Source organism: Erpetoichthys calabaricus, chromosome 11 (genome assembly GCF_900747795.2).
Source record: "Erpetoichthys calabaricus chromosome 11, fErpCal1.3, whole genome shotgun sequence".
In the NCBI taxonomy this organism is placed as follows: Eukaryota; Metazoa; Chordata; class Cladistia; order Polypteriformes; family Polypteridae; genus Erpetoichthys; species Erpetoichthys calabaricus.
In genome coordinates this window covers 71364207-71388321 of record NC_041404.2, presented here as the reverse complement: position 1 = coordinate 71388321, position 24115 = coordinate 71364207, and the positions used below count along the sequence as shown (strand labels likewise).

Below are 24115 nucleotides of genomic sequence, written 5' to 3'. Positions count from 1 at the left end.
TTAGAACTTTACAGAAGCTCAAGAAAAAGAAAGTGAAATATATAAATATAAATTTCTCAAATGAATGGATGGGAGAGAATATTTGCAAATAAGAAGAATATGATTGCTATGCAATTTCCGAGATTGCGACAGCTTTACAGGTAATTTTTTTCTTCCTCTGTTCATCACATTAAAAACAGGTGATCCAGAATGTTTTTTCAACAATCACAAGAAAACCAAGCCTCAATTGCTTATAAGTTGATTAGTCAAAAGTCAAAACAATTTTACACATTGTGAATCATTCAGTCCTTAAGGAGTCTTTTTCTAAGGAAAGACAACAACAAATTCATACACAAAAAAATCAACATTAAAAATACCTTCAGAAAGAGCATCTTCACTGAGACCATTTGACTGCAGGTTGTACAAATCTTCCTCTGGACTGTCCTCATCCTCAACCTCTTCCTCAGAGGAATCAGGGAGGTGAACATACCGGCTGAAAACAAAAAGACCAAGGTGTTAATAAACAGGAGAGTAGCAATACTCAGCCTCCCTAGGTTACAGACAGTTATCCATTATTGTGATTAACTGATAAAGCATGTTAAATGGTGTTAAAAATGACAGAATCACAGATGTCCCAATTGCTCTGGCCATACAGGCTTCCAGTGTGTATGTCATGCAACATATTTTATTGCACTTACGTACTATGCAATGATTTGAAAACAAATGTTCCAGACTGCGTAACACACAAAAAAGTGTATATTTGTTGTCAACACTATTGCATTTTAGATATATCATGGTCGATATCTCCTGAAAAAAACAAGCCGTAAAATGTACACAAATTTGTTTGATAAAGAGTAGAACAGGATCAAACAATATCAATTAAAAAAAATGTGTGAAAACACTTGAAATGACAAAAGTAGCCTTGACACAATTATTGGTGCCATTTGAAATGATTCAAAACAATTTGATTGGAAAATTGGAGTGAAAGTAGTCTCGACTGCGATAAATGACCAACGAATGATGGCTTTTATGCTTAAAAAGGTAACGTTCTTTCTCTGTTTTTAATCAACAAATGAAGACAATTTTGGGATCATTCAGAAAAACTTGATGTTTGGTGTGAACTGTTGAAAAAGCACCACATAATACATCCAAATAATTCTACTTTTGATACATCTTTGTTCCATATCAATTCCAAACAATACCTGCAAAGCACAGTTGTTCTTGTAATGGTCTCAGACCACTTTCCTGTCTTCAGCATTTCCAATAAAGAACAGGGAATGAAAGCAGCCTTTTTAGGTATTGGTTTTAAGGCAAGATTCATTGGGTAATCACTGGCTAATTCAAGTCATGAGCACTGACATATTTTCACTCCTGTGATTACTTGAATAGTTTAAAAGGGTGCCAATAAGTATGTCATAGCAACTTTCAGTTTTATACTATTTTCACAATTTGCTTTTTTAATGGTTTTGCTCTGTATCAAGCAAATGAGAGTTTACAGATCAAAGCTTTTTCCCTGCCCACTTTTTCAGTAGGTACATATTGTGTACTATGATATAGCGGGTCCACAGCTCAGAATAATAGGCCAGTTTTAAATAAATAATCGCCGCTTAAAGAGGGGCATGGTAGCAAGGCCGGAGCGATTCCCATGCGCGATGCAGGCATGGGTGTTTCCACACTTAAGTGCACAGGTGTGGGATTGCCCATGTCCATTGATGCCGGAAGCTGCTAATCGGCGCACCTGTGCCACATCCCCATTATATATAGTAGGAGAGCGAGTGCGGAGGGAGAAGAGAAAAGATCGGAAAAGAGAAAGGAGGTAAGAGGAGGAAGAAGAGGAAGCTGGAAGCTGAAAAAGGCACCATGTTTTTTTAAAGAAGGGACTGCTTCCAGCCAGTATTTTAACCTCGTTTGATGGATTTATTTATTTGAATTATTTTAACCTCCACTTTGGACAACTTGTTTTTAATGGATTATTTATTTATTGACTTTAGAAGCACTGAACTTTATTTGAACACTTTTGGATATGTTTTGTTGGTTTTAAATAAAAGCACTGTTTTCACTTTGCACCTTTCCCATTACTTCGTTTGGTGTCCTCATTATCCAGCTCATCTGGTTAACATTGGGTTCAAAGGCTTCCAAAAATGAAATGGGAGCATGGAGCAAGAACCCACATTGTTACATGTACATGATAAGAACGAATTCACCCTTCCTGTTACAGCTCAGCCAATCAATGATTCCAGTTTGATAAACTATACTGCAATTATAAATAAATTAAATACTGAGCAAAGACAATTTCATATATACACTAGGGGGCACCCCTTGCTCGCCACCCCCCCCCCCCCCCCATGTTTGGTTTTCCGGATACACACTTAAGATTTTTTTCTTCTTTGAATTGTTGCTATTTCATTAGTTCACTTTTATTTCAAACCTTATGTAAAAACAATATTTGGAATCTTTCAAATGAGGTCAGTGAGATGTGTTTAATGACTTTGTACCATAATTCAGGATAGGTTTCTCCGTTTGGAATTTCAGCACAGACAAAGCGATCTACATCATCAGCAGTTAATAATTTTTTTTGCAAAGTAACCAATAAATGCATGTGAGGTAAACCACGTTTTTGAAATTCTCAGACTTTGAAGTTTAAGCCTTACAATATTTACATACTTCTGACAGATCACCTGTGTGATATATTCGATCTCTATTCGCCTTTTAGTTATTTCTCCGAGTAATAATTTCTTTTTTTTTTTGCGCTAATGCGATGTTTACTTTCTTTTTTTGACACTGTCATTTTTTTCTGCTTTCATATTCTGTATCCTGCTGTGCATGTGTTTCGTGCCTACGTTTTTTTGAGTCTTTTGAATTCCAGTCTTCATTATCTCTAACCTGCTCTGCATGCGTTTGGCCCCCTTGTTTTGTAACCTCTTTATGACATTTTACTTTGTTTTCTACTCTGTCTTTTATTTCTGACCTCGCCTTGTCCTGCATTTTTTTGAATGACACCTGGTCCGTGGTGATTGTTTTCCCTTTTTTAAGTAATAATTTCTGTTTGTTTGCGCTACTGCGATCTTTGCTCTTTTTTTTATACTTTCTAATTTTCCTACTTTCATATTCTTTAACTTTCTCCACATTTGTATCGCGCATACATTTTTTTTTTTAGCCTTTTGAATTCCACTGCTTTCATAATCTGCTCTGCATGCGTATACTGCCAACATTTGTGAACATGTTTATGAAGTTCTACTTTGTCTTTTACTCTGTCTTTTAATTCTAAGCTCGAATGAACGTACTTTGTTTCAATTCCAATTGTTATGGGCTGATAATTACTTTCCTTATTTTCTGAATTTGCACCTAGATTATTTTTTCTTTTTTGCTCTTTTTTCTCTCCAATGCTTTTGAGTCTCTTTTCTCCGCGCTGCTTTCTTCTTCACTTAGTCGTCGACGTTTCATTTATAACGTATTGTCCTTATTCGCTTTATATGCGATGATACCCTGGATCTGTGTGTGCTGAAATCCTTCATAAGACTGAATGTTTTGCTGCCCTATTGTCTTATTTGATATTGATTGTAAGTAGGGCATGTCTCATAAGAATCTCATGTTCTACGTCATCGCAAGAAGGTCCTGGGTCAATCTCTTGGCACAATGTTTCATGTTTAAGGTCCTCGCGGGTCTTTTAACTGTCTTCCATGATCTTAACGTGAAGATCACATCTTGGCGCCCTACTGTTTCTCTCCAGGATTTTTTTTTTTATAATAGAGAGATAATAATTTATAGTTAGTAGTGGGCAGTGTGTCAGTTGAACTGGTATATCAGATGAAATAATTATGTTTTGAATTTTGTCATACCTTTTATACCGGTAGGCTAAAATTAGCATAAACTCACAAACACATTTTACTTTAAATGTAAAGTACGTCTATTCCCAGCAATGGCAAAATGTGCTACATATTGAGGTCTAGCCTAGCACACGCTGTATACTAGCAAGTAAAGCAAACAGGCCATAGTGTACCAGCACAGCTTAAAAGTCTAATTTAAAAAAAAAAAGAGAAACATCAGACATGCAGGACAAAGGGACTGAGACAGGGAATGCTGAAGAACAACTGGTATCAAAGAGAGGGGCTACTTCAGTGGTTTGGATTCAAAGAGACCGAGAGAACAAAAGAGTATTGCAAGCCACTGTCACTGCAGATGGCGGAAATACAAGTAACCTGTTATATCACCTCAAAAGAAAATATTGTTTTCAAATACAAGGATAGCTTACAAATGCATTCGTTATCTTCAGATATGAGGCTCTCCACAAGCGGGGACAGTGGAATGCAACGGAAGGCTTCAAGTCAAACTTATTCTCAGACTTCAATAACGGTGCATTTATGCAAGTTTCCAGTTCAAACCATAAAGACATACTGAATGAAGGGAATGATAAAAAACATTGGATTTGAGGTGTGATGTGTTATGGCAAAAATACTTCAAAGACTGCAATCCCGAAATTGTAAAATAAATGCCACAACAAAGTAAATTCAAGCTGCACAAACCTGTGCGTTTCTCAGTGACAACGGACCTGTCGTGTAGTCATACTTTGGAGACATACAGAGGTTTAACCACACACATCGTGAGTGATGATTGAAAGTTGTGTACCTATTGTTTGTAGCATCATATTTTCTGGATGACCACATTGGAGAAACTAATAACACAAGTTTTGTGGGAGGCACAGGATTCCTGGAGATTGAGAGTGAAGAGGTTGGTGTCCATAACAACTGGCAGTGAAGCCAACATCATGAAGGTAGTCTAGTTGAATTAACTGGAGGAGGATTTCATGCTTTGGGCATAGACTTCAAGTTGCTGATGTAATTAAGTAGCATATAGTCTACATGTTATAAGCCGATAGTGTTTTTAATGATTGAAAATATATAACTACATGTGTACATACTGTACCAGATGTATGCTGTCATAGTAATTATGGACAGTGGAACTGGATGGCGGTAAGTCTGCAGTTACTTTTGTTTTATTAATGTTAAAATTAGATGTCACTCTGAATTAACCACTTTTTGTAGAATGTGTTAAATGACGGAGCAACTAAAAAAATGCAGAGATGTGAAATCTTACAAAGTATTGACAATTATTAAGGTGAGTGCTGCCAGCAGAAAATAAATTTGTGGTGTGATTTAATGTATGTATGCAGTAACAGTACATTCCACAGTCTATGATAATAAAATAGTACCGGATTAACCATTAAGCAAAACAAGTACATGCTTAAGACACAAAGAGAATGAGGTACTACAGAGTTTAATATTGGGAAAAAAACCAAAAAAAACAAATGAAAACTTGAATTTAGTTTCAGCAGCGCAGTTACCAATTTCTTTCGCTACTTCAACGACGTTTAATTTAAAACCAGCTCCATTGTAGATAAGGGATGCTCTTACAATAAAGGTGTATCAGGGTGTGAGGTACAAAAAACACAAAACAGTGCAAACATTGCTTCGGAATAGTTCAGGTATTACCGTGTGGTCACGTCGGCACAATAGAGAGAGAGAGAGAGAGAGAGAGAGTGAGGTTAGGAGCACACGCTGATATAGCGCATTGCTGCACCTACATAGAAAAAAAAGGCAGTGTGCTCCGTGGTTACCCTCTCATGTTAGCATATCATAATCTCTTGTACCAATAGCGCAAGTTTTCCGTATTCGATTTATACAACCAACATTATAAAATACCAGAAATTATATGGTAAAATCAAGTACCGACTTATCCATGGGGGGAACTTATCCGCGAGTATATACGGTAATATAATTGCAGGGCCTGGCCTAGAAGTAATCTGAATTTTTAATTTCTTATTTTTCCTTCAGCAGTTATGGCTCTGCAATAATGATGATGAGGATAAAACAATAATTAAAAAAAAAAAAAAAAAACTTTAATATATTTAAAACCCTTAATTATAAGTTCTAAAAATTTTTAGTGCCTTTTCTTATGACTGGAAAAGGAAGAGAGATTTTGGCATGTATCTTGTTTTATTTTTCACTGTATTGTTAGTACAATACACATTTTCGAAGATTATCAGTCTAAAATGCATGTGCAATATCTAAGTTTATTTATTGTTCGTTTTATTATTTTATTATTTTGCATAATATGGATATTTTTGAATTACTTCAGTTAATTTAAATGGTCCTTATGAACAGTTAATAAATATCACAGTAGAGCTATGCACTGTTATACAATGAAATTGTGCCTACATAAGTACTTAAACTGGATTCAGTCTGAAAACTGTACATACACTGATTATACCGTGTACAGTATATCATAACCATAGTAATTTTTTTTTTATATTGTGATATACATTTTTGGCTACACTGCCCACCTCTACTTACAGTTATGAAGTAAAACAGTTGATAGTTATCTGTGGGTGGCATTTCCTAATAAGGGAACTATGTTAAAATTAAAATTACAAAAATAAGTGGAAAGGTGATAAAAAGGGAGTTGTAGAACTAAGTTGTCTAACAACAGGCTGTTAATTTTATTAATAATTAAACTATTATACATCCAAGAAGAAAAACAAATTCCAGCAGACAACCAATAGAAAAGAAAAGGATTCCAGCCACTCACGCTAGACGATGCAGAAAGACATGGTATAAGGCTTCTTGGGTACACTTGTTCCGGGGCACTGAAATGAGCAAAGGGTGCCCAAATAGAGAGGTCCCATAGCTGCTGCTTGAACTGTAGTGAGATCGCTCACGCAGATAAAGTGCCAAAACCACCTCTTCACCCTCTTCATCAAGGGAGCCGCTACTTAGTTCATATCTGCAAAGAACAGAGAACTGCCATTAACCATCCAGTCAAGTCGCTCCACCTCAATGGTGACTATGGCAAAATACAAGAAAATCACAGCCCTGATATTCTCTTTTACCTTGGCTTCAAAATAACAGGTAGATCCAATTTCCTCTGCTCTGTTCCATTTTGAAATGTTTTCATTGACCGCAAATTTCTAAGGCAATTTGGATGCATTTTGTTCCCTCTCTAATGCCAGCCTATTCAAATAGCGACCCACATAAAGCCCAAAAGCAACCTCTGAGTGGCCTTGCACATATTCCCACCAGAAACATGGAGAAAGACCCAAGAAAAACACATCTTGCAAGCTTTCAGAAATTCCTACATAAGTTCCTACAGTAAGCACTGATTACTTTGCAGAACTATATAACTTTTATGTAGAATGTAGAGCTCGTTATTAACCTGCTGTTAATATTCTTCGATGTACAAAATTTTGTGTTTGTTATTTTAAACTATCAAGCACAATAATATGCATCACAGTAGTACTGGGAGGTATACCGATTCATACCGAAAACCGCTTTTTATTTTTGTTATGATATGGATTTTTCTTATACTGCAACACCGGTTTAAATTGCCTAAACGACGTTCGAACATGGCACAGCGGGGAAACTGTTTAAGGGGGACCTTTTTCACTGTTATACCGCTAAACACACATGCAACGGAGTATATGCGTTAGTGGAGGTATTGAACGGTGAAAATGGACAGACATTCCGAAACTGAAGCTGTAGCAGACAATAAAGTTGAACATGATGACACAGAAGAACTTTTGCTGAAAAAAGAAGCCTTGTCTGGAGATACTTTGGTTTTAAAAGGTCAGATGTGGACCAAACAATTATTTACTGCAAATGCTGTCAAGCTAAAGTTGTCACCAGAGGCGGTATCACGAGCAATTTGCTGCACCACCTTAGCCGCAAACATGCTTTGGAGTACCATGAATGTATGGAACTAAGATTGGCACCCTCCATGTCCTCAGGTAAAACTGAAAAAGCAAGAGGACACTCGAGTCAGACGTCACTTGTAGACGCGTTTGCTAGAGGTACTGCCTACGACAAAAAAAAGCAAGTGGTGGATCGAGATAATCCATACAGCTAACATGTCAGTGGACAGAGATTATTTATATTTATTCCTTTTCTAAGACATGTTCAGTACAATATAACTTTTGACAAGGACCTCTGGATATTTTATGAAGTCTAAATGCCTCTTTGGATGGTTGAAAATATGTTGTCAAAATTATAGTTTAAGTTGTTTGCAAAATTTGTTCAATAAAAATGTTTTGACTGCAACTGTCATGCAATGTGATTCCTTCTCTTTATTAGTGCCACCCCCTTGAAAACTATCACTTTATGGGGCCATGCAAACCTGTATTAATATTTGTGTGCACATTAAAATGTTTTTTGTACAATGTACAATTCTCATGACAGTGAAATCGGTTATTCTTAGCCAGTCTACTGCAGTAATTGCAATGGAAAATGTGGTTAATATCCACTCATGCATGGGGAAAACAATACTGTCAAATATCGCGAAACCAGTAGAATTTTGAAAAATACCGTGATATAGAATTTTGGTCATACTGCCCAGCACAACATCACAGTACACCTGCGCAGGTGGCGTAATGGAAGTCTCACTACCTCGCAATAAGGAGATCATAGGTTTGCACCTTGGGTCCTCCGTGTGAATAGTGAGCAAAGAGCTATATAAAACAGAATACATGTGTACTGCCATATTTTTGTTTATGAAAAAGGCACTGCTAATCACGCATGTGGTGATTTAAAACAAACCTGTTGCCTCAGTGTGCGGTAGGTGCTGTATTCATGAGTGTTAGTCACTGTTACCAATTATTAGTTTGTGCACGGAGACCTTTGATAGCACTGATACTTTTTTTTTTATTCTGTTAAATGCACTTTGTGGTGCGCCTGGGTCCAATATATATATGACCAAAATATTTACTTTATTTCAAAAGCAAAACAAATAATATTGCTAATATTGTGCATGTTTTTAAATTTATATGCATTTTGAGATGTGCCTGGGTCAGACATGAGCAAAAGGTTTTTTTTTTTTTTTTTATTTGAAAAGTGCTATTACCTCAGATTCTGGTCAATTACAACTTTGTACTGTTTTTATGCACTTTTTGATGTGCTAGTGTCAGGTGTGACAAAATTTAAATGAATAAACATTACTTGTTTTTCAATACATTCATTTGTGTTGGTTTAAAATTTGTTATTACCTGCTGCTTACCAGCCACTGAAAATGTCTGACCCAGCTAAATTTGCTGGTTTGAAAATCTGGCCCAATTGAATTTGTAATTGAATAGGCTTGCTGTAATGCAGAAAGGTTTCTGGAATAACTGCTCTGTTAACTTACAGATTGATTGTTTTTTGACCCTAAGCAGCAGTATTTATGATTACAATCCCAAAATACTTACACAAAAATATCATCCCGGTCTAAAATGCAGTTTAGGGACTCGTCCATGTGATAAATCTTGTAGAAGCGATGGTTAAAGACGTCTGCAACCACCATCTGTAGAAAGGGATGAGAGATAAAATGAGTCAAACAATTGAGGTATATCAGAGGCAGAGAAAAGTGTGCCCCTTGAAGCCCTGTTTGTCACAGAATAAACCCCAACAGACAGTTAAAACAATCCTTACCTGGTTGGCTGGCACACGAGTTGACTTGGAAAGGGCAGCACACAGATCAGACACCTTTCCTGCTTTAGGAACCACCACTCGATGCTAGAACATAATCATAAACTTTACACATACTAGAATACTGATCAAGGACTCATTTGAAGTATTAGATTTGTTCTGACAAATACGATTCAAAAATTACATTTATACCACAGTCCTAAATTTAAAAAATGCATAATAAAGTCATATTACAACATATCAAAGTAAACAAAGTATTTCATCTATTAAAAAAATAAGTTGTACCATAGTTATTACAAACACGGACAAAAGGCTAATAAGATTCTAAGTCAAAAATTATATAAAAGGGAACTGCACAGCAGAATTACAGAGAGTAACACCACATCTGGAATCAAACTCTGTGAACACAAAGAAATTACTGATTTATAATATTCATTTTTTAAGTTAACACATAAGAAACAACAAAAAAGCCCACTTAACAATTTCCACAATTATTAATTCCTTAATTTTCTTAGTTATTTCTTCAGTAATAAAAGATCATGGGTATATAATCTTTTAGCCAAGAAGACTCCATTCTACTAAAATAGTAATTAAACCATGACCACTTTCATCAACTAAAATCGCAAAGTAATAGGACTGTTTTAGGTGGAAGTTGGATGGATTAGACCAGGGCTACTCAAATATAAATTTGAAAGGTCCACTTACTAAATTTCCATTCAGTCTGAGGTCCGGAAAAGTGACGGTCAAATTCCAAATAGAGAACTCCAAAAAAAGGCAATCCCCAAACTTTAGAACTATACACAAAAAAATGACATGGTAGGCCTTTTAGTGTGAAAGGTGACACCTTCTTTGTGCCACCAGTTGTTTGAACTTGGGCATAAAAGGTGTGAGGGCAAGGCGGAGGCACTGATGTAAATGTTCATTGGTGAGAGTGTTGTGGTATGTGTTTTTCACCATGTTCATAGTGGAAAAGGCAGATTCACAGCAGTACGTTGAGGGAAACATTGTAAGAATTTGAAGGGCCATCTTCTGCAGGAGAGGAACACCTGCCGCAGTAACCATCTTTGTCCAGAAGGTGACAAGGTCACAGTGAGATTCCTGCAGTGCTAGGTTTTCTTGTAGCTCAATTAACTCTGTTTGCAGAGAAGCAGCACTGGCCCATTGGAAGACTTTTGTGGCTTCATTTGAGAATTCTGCAATATTTTTGACAAGAAATGGATTTTCGATGCACAGCAAGACTTGTTTTCCCAAAGGGAAATCTTCAAAGCGAGTTTGGAAATTTTTAATCAGCTTGTCCAGGAATTCAGCATAATTGTGATGGTGATGTTTTCCTGCAGTCTGATCCAAAAGTCTTGGGAAGTGAAGCAGGTCCTGCTGTAAGTCACATTTGAACACCTCCAGCTTCCTCTGGAAAGCACGGACAGCTAACATGAGGTCACACACTGTGCTGTTTTTGCCTTGGAGCTTCATATTAAGGTCATTAAGATGGGAAGTAATGTCCGTTAGAAAAGCAACAATTTCCATTTTCTCGTCATTCTTCATGAAATCCACAAACGGTTTGGCTTTTGCACTCTTCTGATCCAACAGAAATGTCTCCAGCTCTTTCCGCAGTGCCCAAAAACGTTCCAGTACCTTGCCTTTACTAAGCCACCGGACATTGTTGTGAAGGAGCAAATCATCAAATGTTGAATTCACCTCTATTAGAAATGAGCGCAATAAACGATGTTGCAAAGCAGAGGATGCTCTCAGATAATTGACTAGTTTCATGACTGTTGTCATGACTTCTGAGTACCTTTCTCCAAGGCTGGCACACAAAACCATCTGGTGAATTATGCAGTGGTATGCCATGAGGTCAGGGTGGTGAGTTCTCAAGCGTGACACTAATCCCCTCTCTTTCCCAATCATACATGGTGCGCCATCAGTAGCAATGGAAACAACATGCTTCAGGTCTATCGCTCTGTCTCTAAGCATCTGTGTCACTGCTTCATAGATATCATCCCCCCTTGTGTGTCCATGGAGGTTTGTGAGACCCAAAACATCTTCATGAAATTCTCCCTTTTCTTCATCAAAAAATCTGACAAAGACCATGAGTTGTGCATTGTCCGTGATATCTGTGGATTCATCCACAGCCAATGAAATGAATTTGGCTTTTTTTATAGCAGAACTAAGTTGTTCAAGCAAATCATCAGCGAGTATTTCAGCTCGTCTTGCAGCAGTGGAATCAGAACAGGGTATTTGGTTTATTTTCTGGATTATTTCATCCTTTTGAGTCCCTTCAAACAGAGCAGTCACCACTTCACTCATACACTCTTTGACTACTTCAGCATCAGAGAAGGGTTTCTTGTTTTTTCCCAGGACCCATGCTACTCTAAGTGAGGCTTCTGTTGCCCGCTCCTGTTGTGTGGCTGATCTAACTATTACACTGCTTGTAGCTTTATATGATGATTTCAGCTGGTTTATTTTTATGGTCCTTACCTCTGAGTTCTGAGGGTAATTTTGTTCGAAATGTGCATGCTTGGTTTCATAATGGCGTTTCACATTACCACTTTTGATTATTGCTACCGTCTCGTTGCAGATTAAACACATTGGTTTTCTGCTTCCCACGGGGAGCACGAACGCATATTTTTCTGTCCACTCACTCTTAAATTCGCGGTTTTCAAAATCAACTTTTCTTTTCTTATCAATGTACTGTCTTGAGCCAGCCATCTTCACTTTCAGTCAGCAAAAAAAAAAATCAGTTATCGAAATTTGCACTGCCTGCGAGTGAGGAGACTGCCTGTTCGCCGGCCTGACCCAGAGCACGTGACCGGTACATAAATCTGGCTGCAGTGAATGAGCGAGCGAGCGAGCGAGTATTGGGGGGGGGGGAGGCGGGGAGTAGTGGGAACGATACTGTTACAACTGGTGTGATTGGACATAGATGAAGCAACCAAACCGAGTAGAAACCTCAAAGATATATCGCGCGGAATCACAATTGCACACTTCATTGAGAACTCATTTGGATTATGATTACATTTGCATGTTTGTTTTGGCGTCGGTCCAGATTTAACCGTATTTGGGTCCGGATGCGGACCGGAGTCCGCCTATTGAGTACCCCGGGATTAGACTATGGTCAAATCTGCCCAATGGTTTATATTAAAAGACATTTTTAATATTTTAATAAAGCAGGTCCAGCTTGTCAGAACATAATACACATTGATGGAAGTTTGGTACTGTTTCTTCTAAAGTCACGTGTTTGAACTATAGCTCCAGGATCAAAATGATTCATCATTTGAGTATTGGTTGGGAGTATGCACTGATTTACAGCACGTTGAGGCACCCATCCTGAAGAGGTGCAAAGGAATTTAAGGTGGTCCGGCATTACGCCTTTTTTTGTAGGCGTCAGGGATTCTAGAGTTAATTATGGCAGCTATCACTTGGTTTTCAAGCACTTTGTTATAAATATATGACCACAGATTACTTTGCCATCAAATTTTAGATATGATTTAATAAGGTTAAATGTTTTATTGACCAATAAACATAATACTTAGACTTGATTATGAATTCTGAACACATACGTTCAAAGTCCTGAGGTATAATCAATAGATGCAGGTGCTGTACTTTAACTTTAATAAACTTTTCTGGCCACCAGCAAAGTGACTACCAGGTTGCAGATACCTACAATTTTTTGATTTTTCCAGAAAATATCAGGCTATATTCAGGATTACTTGTTGCTTCTCAGTGTGCTTCAGCATCTTCTTATTTTTTCACACTTAATAGCTTTCTGTAAATTACTTGATGCTCAGCAGATGTTGCAGCACTTCTTTTTATTTCTGGCTTTATAGTAATTATTACTTGGATTATCATTCACTTTGTTATAAATACACAACTTACAGGGCACTTTGAAGCAGCTGCTGCAACTTAAATGTTTTTGTAATCGCAAAAACAGATCAGGTATAACCATTTGATTAAGACCAAGATCAAACATCTACCCATATTAGTTTGTGTGTAACCGTGTGACAGACAGAATGACCTTACAATTTTATACATATATAGATAGGTTGAAATAGATTTTTTTAAAAGTTTCCTGGCACTCTTTTTAAACAAACTGCTTTTTGGATATCAACTCATTTAAAAATCCTCTTTACGTCATTCACAGAAATAAAGACGATAGAATCATACAGTATTTATGACAAACAATATTTCTGTGTGACTGAATTATTGTAATTGGCAATCTTTGGATGTCCAGTCATATCATACATGCATCATGTGTGCTGCTGTACTCAGTTTCCAGTTTATGGTGATTGAATATAATAGGCTTGTACTGACATTATTGCCATGTGTACACGGTACAGTTAAACAAAACACATAGCTAATCACCGGCACCATGATCAATGAGTAAAAAGTGATCTGATTCTCCAAGAGCGCAGGGTAGCAGGTGATAAATTTCCACATTGTTAACCTCCTTAACGGGGCAGGAGATACGCTGTGAGATATAGGACAAATATTTTTCTCAAATTTACTTTGGAGACATCCCAAGCAACAATAAATAATCCTTCTTTGCATTTTATAATTATGTTGTATAATTTGCTTATCAAAGTGCTGGCTTTAAGATTAAAGAAGAATGTAAATAGCAATAAGAAATACAATGGTGAACTCTCTCGGAACGCAAAAAAGACAAAACTTAAGCATTACATATACTAGGTCAGTTTGTCCTGCAGCTGCAGGTTTTGGTCCCAGTCTTATTCAGCCAGCATTATTTTGTCTAATGCTGTTACTGAAGATTTTAAGCAAAACATTTTTCCTTAAAATTGGAAAAAAAAAATTAGAACTCCTCCTATGTTTTTAAAATCTAATTATAATCAATCAGGAAAGTGAATAAATACAAAAAATAATAAAATAGAGTTTAGAATTATGGCAAATATTTCTACCTGTAATATAAATGTAAATTTTACACAACTGTGCTTTCTGAATACAGAAAAGAAGAAAAAAAGTCTAGCTAATTACACAATGGCATCAGTTAGAGGTAAAATGACTCATTGATTGCGAAACTCGTTGGATAAAAAAAATCAGCAGCGACAGGACTGAGTTTGAGAACTACTGAATTGTAGAATATATCCCCAGTTATCATAATAAATACAATAGAAGACAGTTGAAAGCATATGAAGTATAAGAAGCATGAGAATCTCACCTGCACAGGCTTTGCTGCAGGGTCAAGTGACACAAAGAAAATTTCCATCACACGCTCTTTGCTAACTGGCAATGGTACACTCAAGTAGCAGAAAGGATCAAATGTTACAGACACTTTGCCACATTCAGGACAGACTAGTGTGGATTTAAAGAGTCCATGAAATGTGTCTACAATGACAGAGTCGTTCCGTCGCCGGTGGTTGCGCCAGGCCTCTTCTGCCACTTCCTATTGACAAAGGAGAAAACTTTATTTAGCAATTTTATCTGGCAAGAAAACTTAATGTGATAATCTGAGGATGGGAGATCTTTAAAAAGATGCCAAGACAAGGGAGCGGAACTTCCCTTGCTCTGTGTCAAAAATCCATAAGAGACTCTCTTTCAATCCACCCATAAACATTCACCTATAATAAATGACATACAGCACCATATATCATAAAATTAATTGAAAGGAAAGTAAAAAGAAAATAAAAAATGAGTATATAGTCTTATTTCTCAGCGAGGGATGGGACAGCAGGCTCCTGCCTGCAGCCGACAGACATTTGCAAAACAAAGGTGATATCAATGCACAATTAATGCAGTGATGAGGAGGTGGAAGCAAATTAAGGTGGCCTGGCATTACGAATATTTTCGCAGGCTTCATGGATTCTACTGTTACAGAATGTTAAGATTTTAAGACAGGATAATTACCATTAATCAAGAAAATACAAGACTATTCATCTCAAAAAAGGGCTGTAACAGTTTTCTTAAAGATGTCCATTTAAATTTGAGCTGTCCAGAACTTATTATAGTAAATGCAATAGCAAATGTGGGTTGTACCTGGTCTGGTCGACCATCAGCATCTCTCAGTTCAATATATTCCTTGTTCTTCACCCGGTTTAGATCTTCATGCAGTCCATCCAAAAGAAAAGACAGCAATTCCTGAGAGTCATGCTGCTGGTATCCCAAAAACTGAGAGGCAAAATGACCCACTTTGGTCTGTGTGAAGACAAAAAACTTAGAATGAGATTGTGGTGATATGCCTAGTTGGGCATTACCAAAAAGAAAAATAAAGTAACTTTGCTTACATTTTAGAGGTATGAGGAAAAAACAGAACTGAAAGGCACTTACCTTTTAAAATATGTGGGTGCAAAGGGACACATCTGCTAGAGTTTTTAAGGCTACTTTTGCCAAGCTGTGCTACAAGACGCATCTGGGCATTTGTACTGCTATGGAGACCTACATGGTTTTACACGATGGCGTCTGGACCCAATGCTGCTGGAGCCAGAAAAGGGGCGGAGCATTTAGTTAGTTGATAAAAGTACAGGGGATCCCAGAGTAAGAAGAAAGTAAAAAAAAAAAATAATCTACCGTTGCTCCTGAGTAGCTGGTTTTCTTGACCTCTGCATTCTGTGAGTTCACGGTGCAATTAATAGAGGCCTTGTAGAAGGCTCGATGTGCTGTGCTGCTTGAACATGCTCACATCTGCTGCAATTGGAGGCCATAGGTGATGTAAATGGTAATTTGACTGCAAATTTGATGGCGCATATAAAAGGCACTGCCTGCCTGCAGGGGTCATCTTTTTTTTGACCCTCTGTTGAGTATGGTGAGTGTCTGTTGAGGTACATAATCAAGTAGAGCAAACATTGCGGCTTGTGCATTACTTTTAAACATATTTAATCTCATTTTTCTAGTGTATATTTAAATATCTATTGTACAGTTTCTTTTGGTGGAGGTAGTCACTTAAAATTATTTTTTTGTGCACCATTCATTTTTGTATATGCACTTATGTTTTGAGTTTGTTTTTTTTTTTTTTAAAACTGTGTAGTGTTTGTCGACCGGACCCAACTGACAGAGAAACAACACCTTTTTGTCTATACATGACAACATGACACAGTTTTGTCTGCAACATAAATAATACTGCACCATTGCTTTAGAAAGACCCAGTATTTTTTGTCTGTCTCTCCCTGTCAAACATCTCTCCTTCTGGTCCTGTTTAGTCCTGAACTGTCCAGTATGTAGTTTGCTGTTTACAATCCCTCTACACAGGGTGTCAAGAGATAGATAGCAAGACTTGTGAAAAACATTACTGAGAGACAGAAGTAGAAAAGAGCAAAGAATTGGACAAGCTGGCAACTGAGATATTAAGGAATTAAAGAGCAACAAATGAAGGATGTGAAAAAAGAAAGAGGAATCAGACAGATATATTTTGGGGGGGTTGGGGGGTTCGGCTTTGGCAACAAGAAGCACCAGTATTAGTGCATAGAGACTTTATGTTTGGAAAATCAACAAAATGATCAACATGCACAGAGGTACTTGTAGGCAATAATTTTTTTTAACTTAGCTTGGCTCTGAATTGTATTTATAATCACTACTATATATAGAGTTACCAAGAAAATGTTTTACTATTTATTCAGATTCAACTACAAATAAAAATTGCATTTAGCATATATAGAGGTGACAATTCAACTTGAACTAAAGTAAAATATTCCAATAGGGTGCTTGCTTGAAAACTTGAAACTTCACATCATAGCCATCCTAGTCTAGGGGCATGCCAGTACGGCTTTAATGTTTATAAAAAAAAAAAAAAAAAAAAAAAAAAAAACCAGATGACAGATGGTTATACCACTGTGATACGGTCACGTTTCTTTATCATATTTTATTTTTATTTGTATAATTAAGAGTCCCGAGGCTTTGGAAAACATCTTGCATCACCCCAGTCCCAAAGGTATCACGTCCTAGTAAGCTGAATGACCTCCGGCCTGTCGCTCTGACGTCACATGTGATGAAGACCATGGAGAGGCTGGTGCTTCACCACCTGAGGCCACAGGTCCAACACGCCCTCGACCCTCTGCAGTTCGCATACCAGGAGAAGGTGGGAGCGGAGGATGCCATCACCTATATGCTACACCGATCACTCTCCCACTTGGACAGAGGCAGTGGTGCTGTAAGAATTATGTTTCTACACTTCTCTAGTGCCTTCAACACCATCCAACCTCTGCTCCTTAGGGACAAGCTGACAGAGATGGGAGCAGATTCATACCTGGTGGCATGGATCGTGGACTATCTTACAAACAGACCTCAGTATGTGCGTCTCGGGAACTGCAGGTCTGACATTGTGGTCAGCAACACAGGAGCGCCGCAGGGGACTGTACTTTCTCCGGTCCTGTTCAGCCTATATACATCGGACTTCCAATACAACTCAGAGTCCTGCCACATGCAAAAGTTCGCTGACGACATTGCTATCGTGGGCTGCATCAGGAGTGGGCAGGAGGAGGAGGAGGAGTATAGGAACCTCATCAAGGACTTTGTTAATGGTGTGACTTAAACCACCTACACCTGAACACCAGCAAAACCAAGGAGCTGGTGGTGGAGGCCCAGACCCCTCATGGACCCCGCGATCATCAGAGGTGACTGTGTGCAGACCTATAAATACCTGGGAGTGCAGCTGGATGATAAATTGGACTGGACTGCCAATACTGATGCTCTGTGCAAGAGAGGACAGAGCCGGCTATACTTCCTTAGAAGACTGGTGTCCTTCAACATCTGCAGTAAGATGCTGCAGATGTTCTACCAGACGGTTGTGGCTAGCACCCTCTTCTATGCGGTGGTGTGCTGGGGAGGCAGCATTAAGAAGAAGGACGCCTCACGCCTGGACAAACTGGTGAGGAAGGCAGGCTCTATTGTAGGCATGGAGCTGGACAGTTTGACATCTGTGGCGGAGCGACGGGCGCTCAGCAGGCTCCTGTCAATTATGGAGAATCCACTGCATCCACTAAACAGTATCATCTCCAGACAGAGGAGCAGCTTCAGCGACAGACTGCTGTCACTGTCCTGCTCCATTGACAGACTGAGGAGATCGTTCCGCCCCCAAACTATGCAACTCTTCAATTCCACCCAGGGGGGTAAACGTTAACATTATTCAAAGTTATTGTCTGTTTTTACCTGCATTTTTATTACTCTTTTAATTTAATATTGTTTTTTGTATCAGTATGCTGCTGCTGGAGTATGTGAATTTCCCCTTGGAATTAATAAAGTATCTATCTATCTAATTTAAATGTATTTTTACTTAAAATCTGTTTGATTTTTTATTTAAATAGTGAGACTTATTTAAAAAGTACAACTTATTTCACTATCAACAGTAGCCCAAAGAATATGCTGAAGTATGTTACTAGTTTCCATTTAAACATACAGTACGATTTTTAAATTTTATTTAGATAAGCAGTGCACATTTATATTTAAACAAACACTTAACTGCAAATAGTAGATGATAAATAATAAAAAAGTAAACAAAAGGCTTCAAAATGTAACCGATGATAAAAATGAATCATAAATGCTGTGCCCCAGATGCAGAAGCAGCAGAAGACAATAACTGAGCAAAAGCTGCATTTTAAGGGTGTCCACAAATCTCTAGTTTTTTGAGGCAATGTCAGCAAATACCATCTTATAACTTTCCTGTTTTTCCTTTATTGGCTGGTTTGAAACACAAATGATTCCAAACTGTGGTAGTTGTATCGGACTTCAACATTACATCTTCAGTATTGTTGTTTACTATTCTTGCGTAAGGTCACTTAACAGTTCTCCCGAAACTTTCCCCTCAAAGCAGTTGTTACAAAAATAAAGGCACCATGAAATGAGCCATCAGTACCTGGAAGAATGTTACCTAATGAAATCAATTTTCTGAGTTTTGTGTAAGTTCTTTATATTCCTGCTCATTTCTGAAATTAAAATTATGCTCACTGCTTCTTGATAAATGTTATCAAAATGGAATACTTGGATTCATCATTAAATTTATTGCATCCAAAAAACAAAAAGAAAAAAAAAAAAAAACAATAAATAAGGGGCATGTCACCAGTGTCTATTTGTAGACCTTTCCTATTCACTCTACAGAAAAAAACAGAACAGTTCTAGTTAATCATATTATTAAAACCACCATCAATTTCTGTTTATTTTCTTAAACTAGATTTAAAGGTACAGGCGCCATTCCTCAAGCCGAGTCTGTATCTGATGGTTACATATTTCCATAAATCAGACTGGAGGCTGAGACGGAGGACTTGAAGTAATGAGTAATAATGAATTTCAAACTTCTGTTCACATTCCGAGAACTCAAATTTAGCTTTTATTTTAAACAGGCTAGACACATCTGAGTCAATATTTGAATCTGAATGTTTACAGTATATTAAAACCATGCATTTGTTCAAATATATTTTATTTGTGCACAGATGGCAAACAAGCAAAAATACGCACTTTGGGTTTCAATTTGTTTTAAAGAATTTGTTACTGTTGTGCTTTTGTTTGCACAGGTCAGGATGGATTTCCACTAGACAAGTAGGCTAACTTTAGCTGGTTACGGCTGTAGGGAAAACAGCATGTGTAAGGTATGTGCCTATAGTTCATCAGTTGTCACTTCTGTGCAGATTTTGGGTGCATGTGACAAGCAAAGCCCATCTTGAAAAACACCTACTGTATGCTCCAATTTTTTATTCATCTGCATTGCCTCTGCATTTACAGTCACACAGACCCTTATCAACCATCATCCAGATGAGGTTTGATTAGACTGGTTGTTTTCATCTTGCCCTTTGTGTTTACTGATAGTAATTCTGTGCTAATCATTCAAAAGTATTTTTTTTCCTCAGTCATAGATAATAAAGCACAGACTGAATAATTATAATGATGAAAGACTTGCTTTTCATTAGAATATAACAAAGTACATACTTTTGAACAAACTAGGAAAATCTGAGAAGACTCTCAGTGCCCCAGTTGATACAAAAAAAAGAGACTAGAAGTTAGAACTGCATGCAACATGGTTAAGCCACAAAATGAGTTAATGACTGCAGCTAACACGCAGACATGGGCAGAATATTCCAAACCAGTACTGGTGTAATGGCACTATTACTTTAAAAAATATCATTGATGCAAAAGTAACAGTAGTTGCCTAAATATTTACTTGAAGAAAAAAAGAAAAAAAAAAAGTATCACATAAAAATTACTAAAATATTCTAGACTTTAAATGAGACCTTTAATGTATTACAAAAATAACAATGCTAGAATTTTTAACACTTTACAAAATATATAGTATTTCTTTTTAATAAGTTAAATATAATACTAAAGCTGGAAAAGCCAACATGAATGAAAAAATACAAAAGTAAAAACATAATTTAAGTATTGTTTTATGCATTTTCCAAAACCAGCTAGCTTTTAAACTGTTTATACATCTTTTCAAAAGGCTAACTTTGAAGTTTGGTTACGATCTCCCGAAATGTTAACTTAAATAAAAGATAGCTAGCTGTTACTGTCAGATCAACATACTAAGAGTTTCAGTTGTTACAACTACTACTAATAATGACTTGTTCAGGATTTCAAATTCAGATGGTAGCTAACACTTACTTCAATACTTTGTGTATGAGTTTTTTGCAGCTAGCAATGCTGTGTAGCTTAGCAATGTTCCAAGGCTAATTTTGATATTGAGGTACTATTCAAAAAACAAGTTATTTACATAAAGAATAGTTTGGAAAAACAGATGCACAATGTGAAAAATGAAACCACTTAACAGCTATGTGTTTTCATTAACAGGAGTTCATGCGTGCAGAGAGATTGCGACCACTTTTGGCATACACAGAAGACAAAACATGTAACTGTTGTTATGTATTTTTCTGCATTTTTAGTAACATGAACTGAATTTGACACCATGATTGTTCACTCTAATTATGTGGCAACTCCTCGATGGATTTAATTTTCTACCTACTTAGCTGGACCGTTCCAAAAAAATGGACAGCACATAATTCATAAAGACAAACAGAATCCCAATATAAATGTAGCAGCCAAATTAAACAGTAAAAAAGCATTAATCAAGGCCTGCTTTAAATTTTACTTGAAATTAAGTTTTAATCAGAACAAAACATAGCCTGACAAATGAGACATCAGAACTGTCTGACTGCCAGTATACAACTTTATTAAATTAAATGTACAATTGATTCATAAAATAAAATGATCGGTTAAAGTACATAAATAAATTAGATCTAGATCTGAATGTTCCTAAAAAGAACAAATATTAATATTGTTAAATATTTGTGAAAAACAGACTTCCCCCCATGACAAACAAGGCAACCTTTTAAAATTTCAGCCTGATATAATAATACAGTGTATCCTCCAATTCAGGGAATATTGTTATGGTATTGCTTAAAAGTTTATGTGCAAGTTTTCATTTCCAAATTGACCAAATTTAGTTGGACTGTTTTGGCTGGTTTTCGTCATACTTATTAACACATTTTTAATATTTGCAGAGGTCTGGCGATTGTATTTGCTCATTCCTGTCTGTAGTTAGATATGGTGTATACCTTGAGGTCTGAGGTTGGAACCAGTTCATTTGTGTTTTTGTTTGTCATGTACAAATATATTTCGAAACTCATTTTAATTCTGATGACACTCAGGGGTATTCATGAGTAAAATCCAATGATTGTTCAAATAACAAATGATAAACAGTACCTTGAAAAAATGAGGGACAACGGCATAATGTCTTCCGGACCACATCTGTTTGATGACATCGGCATAAGCCTCAGCAATCTCGCCCTTCATCCCCAGTGGATTTGTAAAATTCAACTCCTCCAAGTAGGCATTCTTTAGGAAGTACTCCGTCAAGGGTGGTATGTTACTGAGGCACTAGCAGACAGAAATGCAGTCTGTTTAAAAAGAATTGTTCATATAGAACCTTCATATAGAACTTTTTCTTTTTACATTACTGCACAGCATCAAAAAAACAATCTGAAACTGCACAGCATCAAAAAAACAATCTGAAACTGAGCAGACACTTGAAGTGACACGGCACAAAATGTGCCAGTGTTACTGAAAGAATATAACAAACCACATTCATGGCCTAGAGAGTGTAAACATATAATGATGTTGCACTGAAAACTATGCTAAGAATTTAATCTGAAGGCTGGTGCCCAACAGGTATAATTCTAAATTTGTTAAGGCAAATTGCTCTGGGAGCGAGTATGTGAAGTATGCCCAGGGAATTCCCCCTATCCAGAATTGGTTCCTGTCAATGCTGCTTCCTATGATCCTAAACTAGACAAGTGTGAGAAAATGGAGGGATGGAAAGCTGTTTCTTTAAAATACAGAATGTTTATTTTTTTACATGCAACAACCTCTCTTTATTTATAATGCAAAAAGTCTAAAAGGTTAATATTTGATGATTACACTTGGATTCTCCATTTCATTACTCTGTAGTTGCCAAAGTGAAAGAATGCTTTGTCAGAAAATACCAAGAAATGTACTCATCATGTTTGGTAAATTCTAGGGATTTTACAAAGTGGATTTTCAAAAGACAAACCATTTAGTGTGCTAAAGCATAATATTATGCATGGGGCTTTTTATCCATCAAGGCTAGTCTTTCCACATTAGAGTTCTTCAGCCAAGGCTGAAGAATGAAAATCTCAGCAAGCAAAATGAGACAGGATTGAATTTAAATGCACAGATAATGATTCAAGGATTCAACAATACATTGAAAAGAACTGGTCAAACTTATTAAGCATTTTTAACACAGTGAGTAGCACTGTCTCTTCCAAAAAATACAAAATTCGTAAAATTTTCTACTTTAAATATGCTATATTGCTTTAAGTAAATGAAGGCTATTGATAAAGAAGTTGTAAATGTATTATTTCTATTGCAGAGGCAATACTTTAAACATGTTAAACTTTTACACATACATTGGATTACTAGCTTATAAACAAATGTTTTAAGCACTGGCAAAAAATGACAAATTAGGTCATTTTAGCTTTTGTTTTTTCTTCTAGTTTTTATTTCTTTGTGGTTCTGTTGTACTTTACCTGCAAAGCAGAGTTCATAAAGCATGTGTTTCCCAAATTTGTCAGTCCACAAACCCCTGGCTGACCCCTGTAGGAATCATGTTCATCCATGGAATTTCTCCTGTCAAAAAAACAAGGGACAGTGAGCTTTTTTACTACAAGCTGAAATTGCAATTAAGTAAGAAAAGTTAGAATTTTTGGGACTTTTTACTAAATGTGGGCAAAATATGCATTGCACTGTCAGAAAGTACCTGCTTTCACTTCTAGAATACCAGGAAATACAGTGAGCCCTGAAAGTGGGCAAAATTATTACTGAAGAAAATGTTCTTAATAAAAATCAGAGATATAGTAAAAATCATTTTGATCATCACAAGAATCTGCCACAGCTAAATAAATAAAAAATCAACACCATTTTATTATTGTATATGGTAGTGACTCTGGGAAGATGATATTAACATATACCACCCACAAGCTCAAATATTACGAATCCATGACTGAAAGACTAAAATAAAATGAGCCACAATGAAGTTTTTTAAAAACCCAGAAGACAATCACATTAAATACAATACTAAAAGTGTCTTCACATAAACTTCTATCTCTTTAACAACTTGCATTTTACTTTCTTAATACTGGTTTGGGTTTTTACAATTGTCTGGACAAACATTGACACATTGTTGAAGGAGGGCTAACCATTTGGATGATAAAAAGTGCAGTCTGTGGTGATTTCATTAATTT

At 36.7% G+C, this 24115-nt stretch overlaps 1 protein-coding gene across 1 annotated transcript in view; it reads right to left on the bottom strand.

The window, feature by feature from the left end:
* Positions 1-24115, bottom strand: part of usp11 (ubiquitin specific peptidase 11) — a 128878-nt gene that overhangs the window by 22502 nt on the left and 82261 nt on the right. The window contains exons 7-14 of the mRNA XM_028813329.2: positions 23402-23501; positions 22059-22232; positions 15414-15572; positions 14599-14823; positions 9432-9515; positions 9209-9303; positions 6565-6759; positions 357-472 (exon numbers count right to left, since the gene is read on the bottom strand). Coding sequence (XP_028669162.2) covers positions 357-472; positions 6565-6759; positions 9209-9303; positions 9432-9515; positions 14599-14823; positions 15414-15572; positions 22059-22232; positions 23402-23501 — 1148 coding nt within the window. The remainder of the gene's footprint in view (positions 1-356; positions 473-6564; positions 6760-9208; positions 9304-9431; positions 9516-14598; positions 14824-15413; positions 15573-22058; positions 22233-23401; positions 23502-24115) is intronic.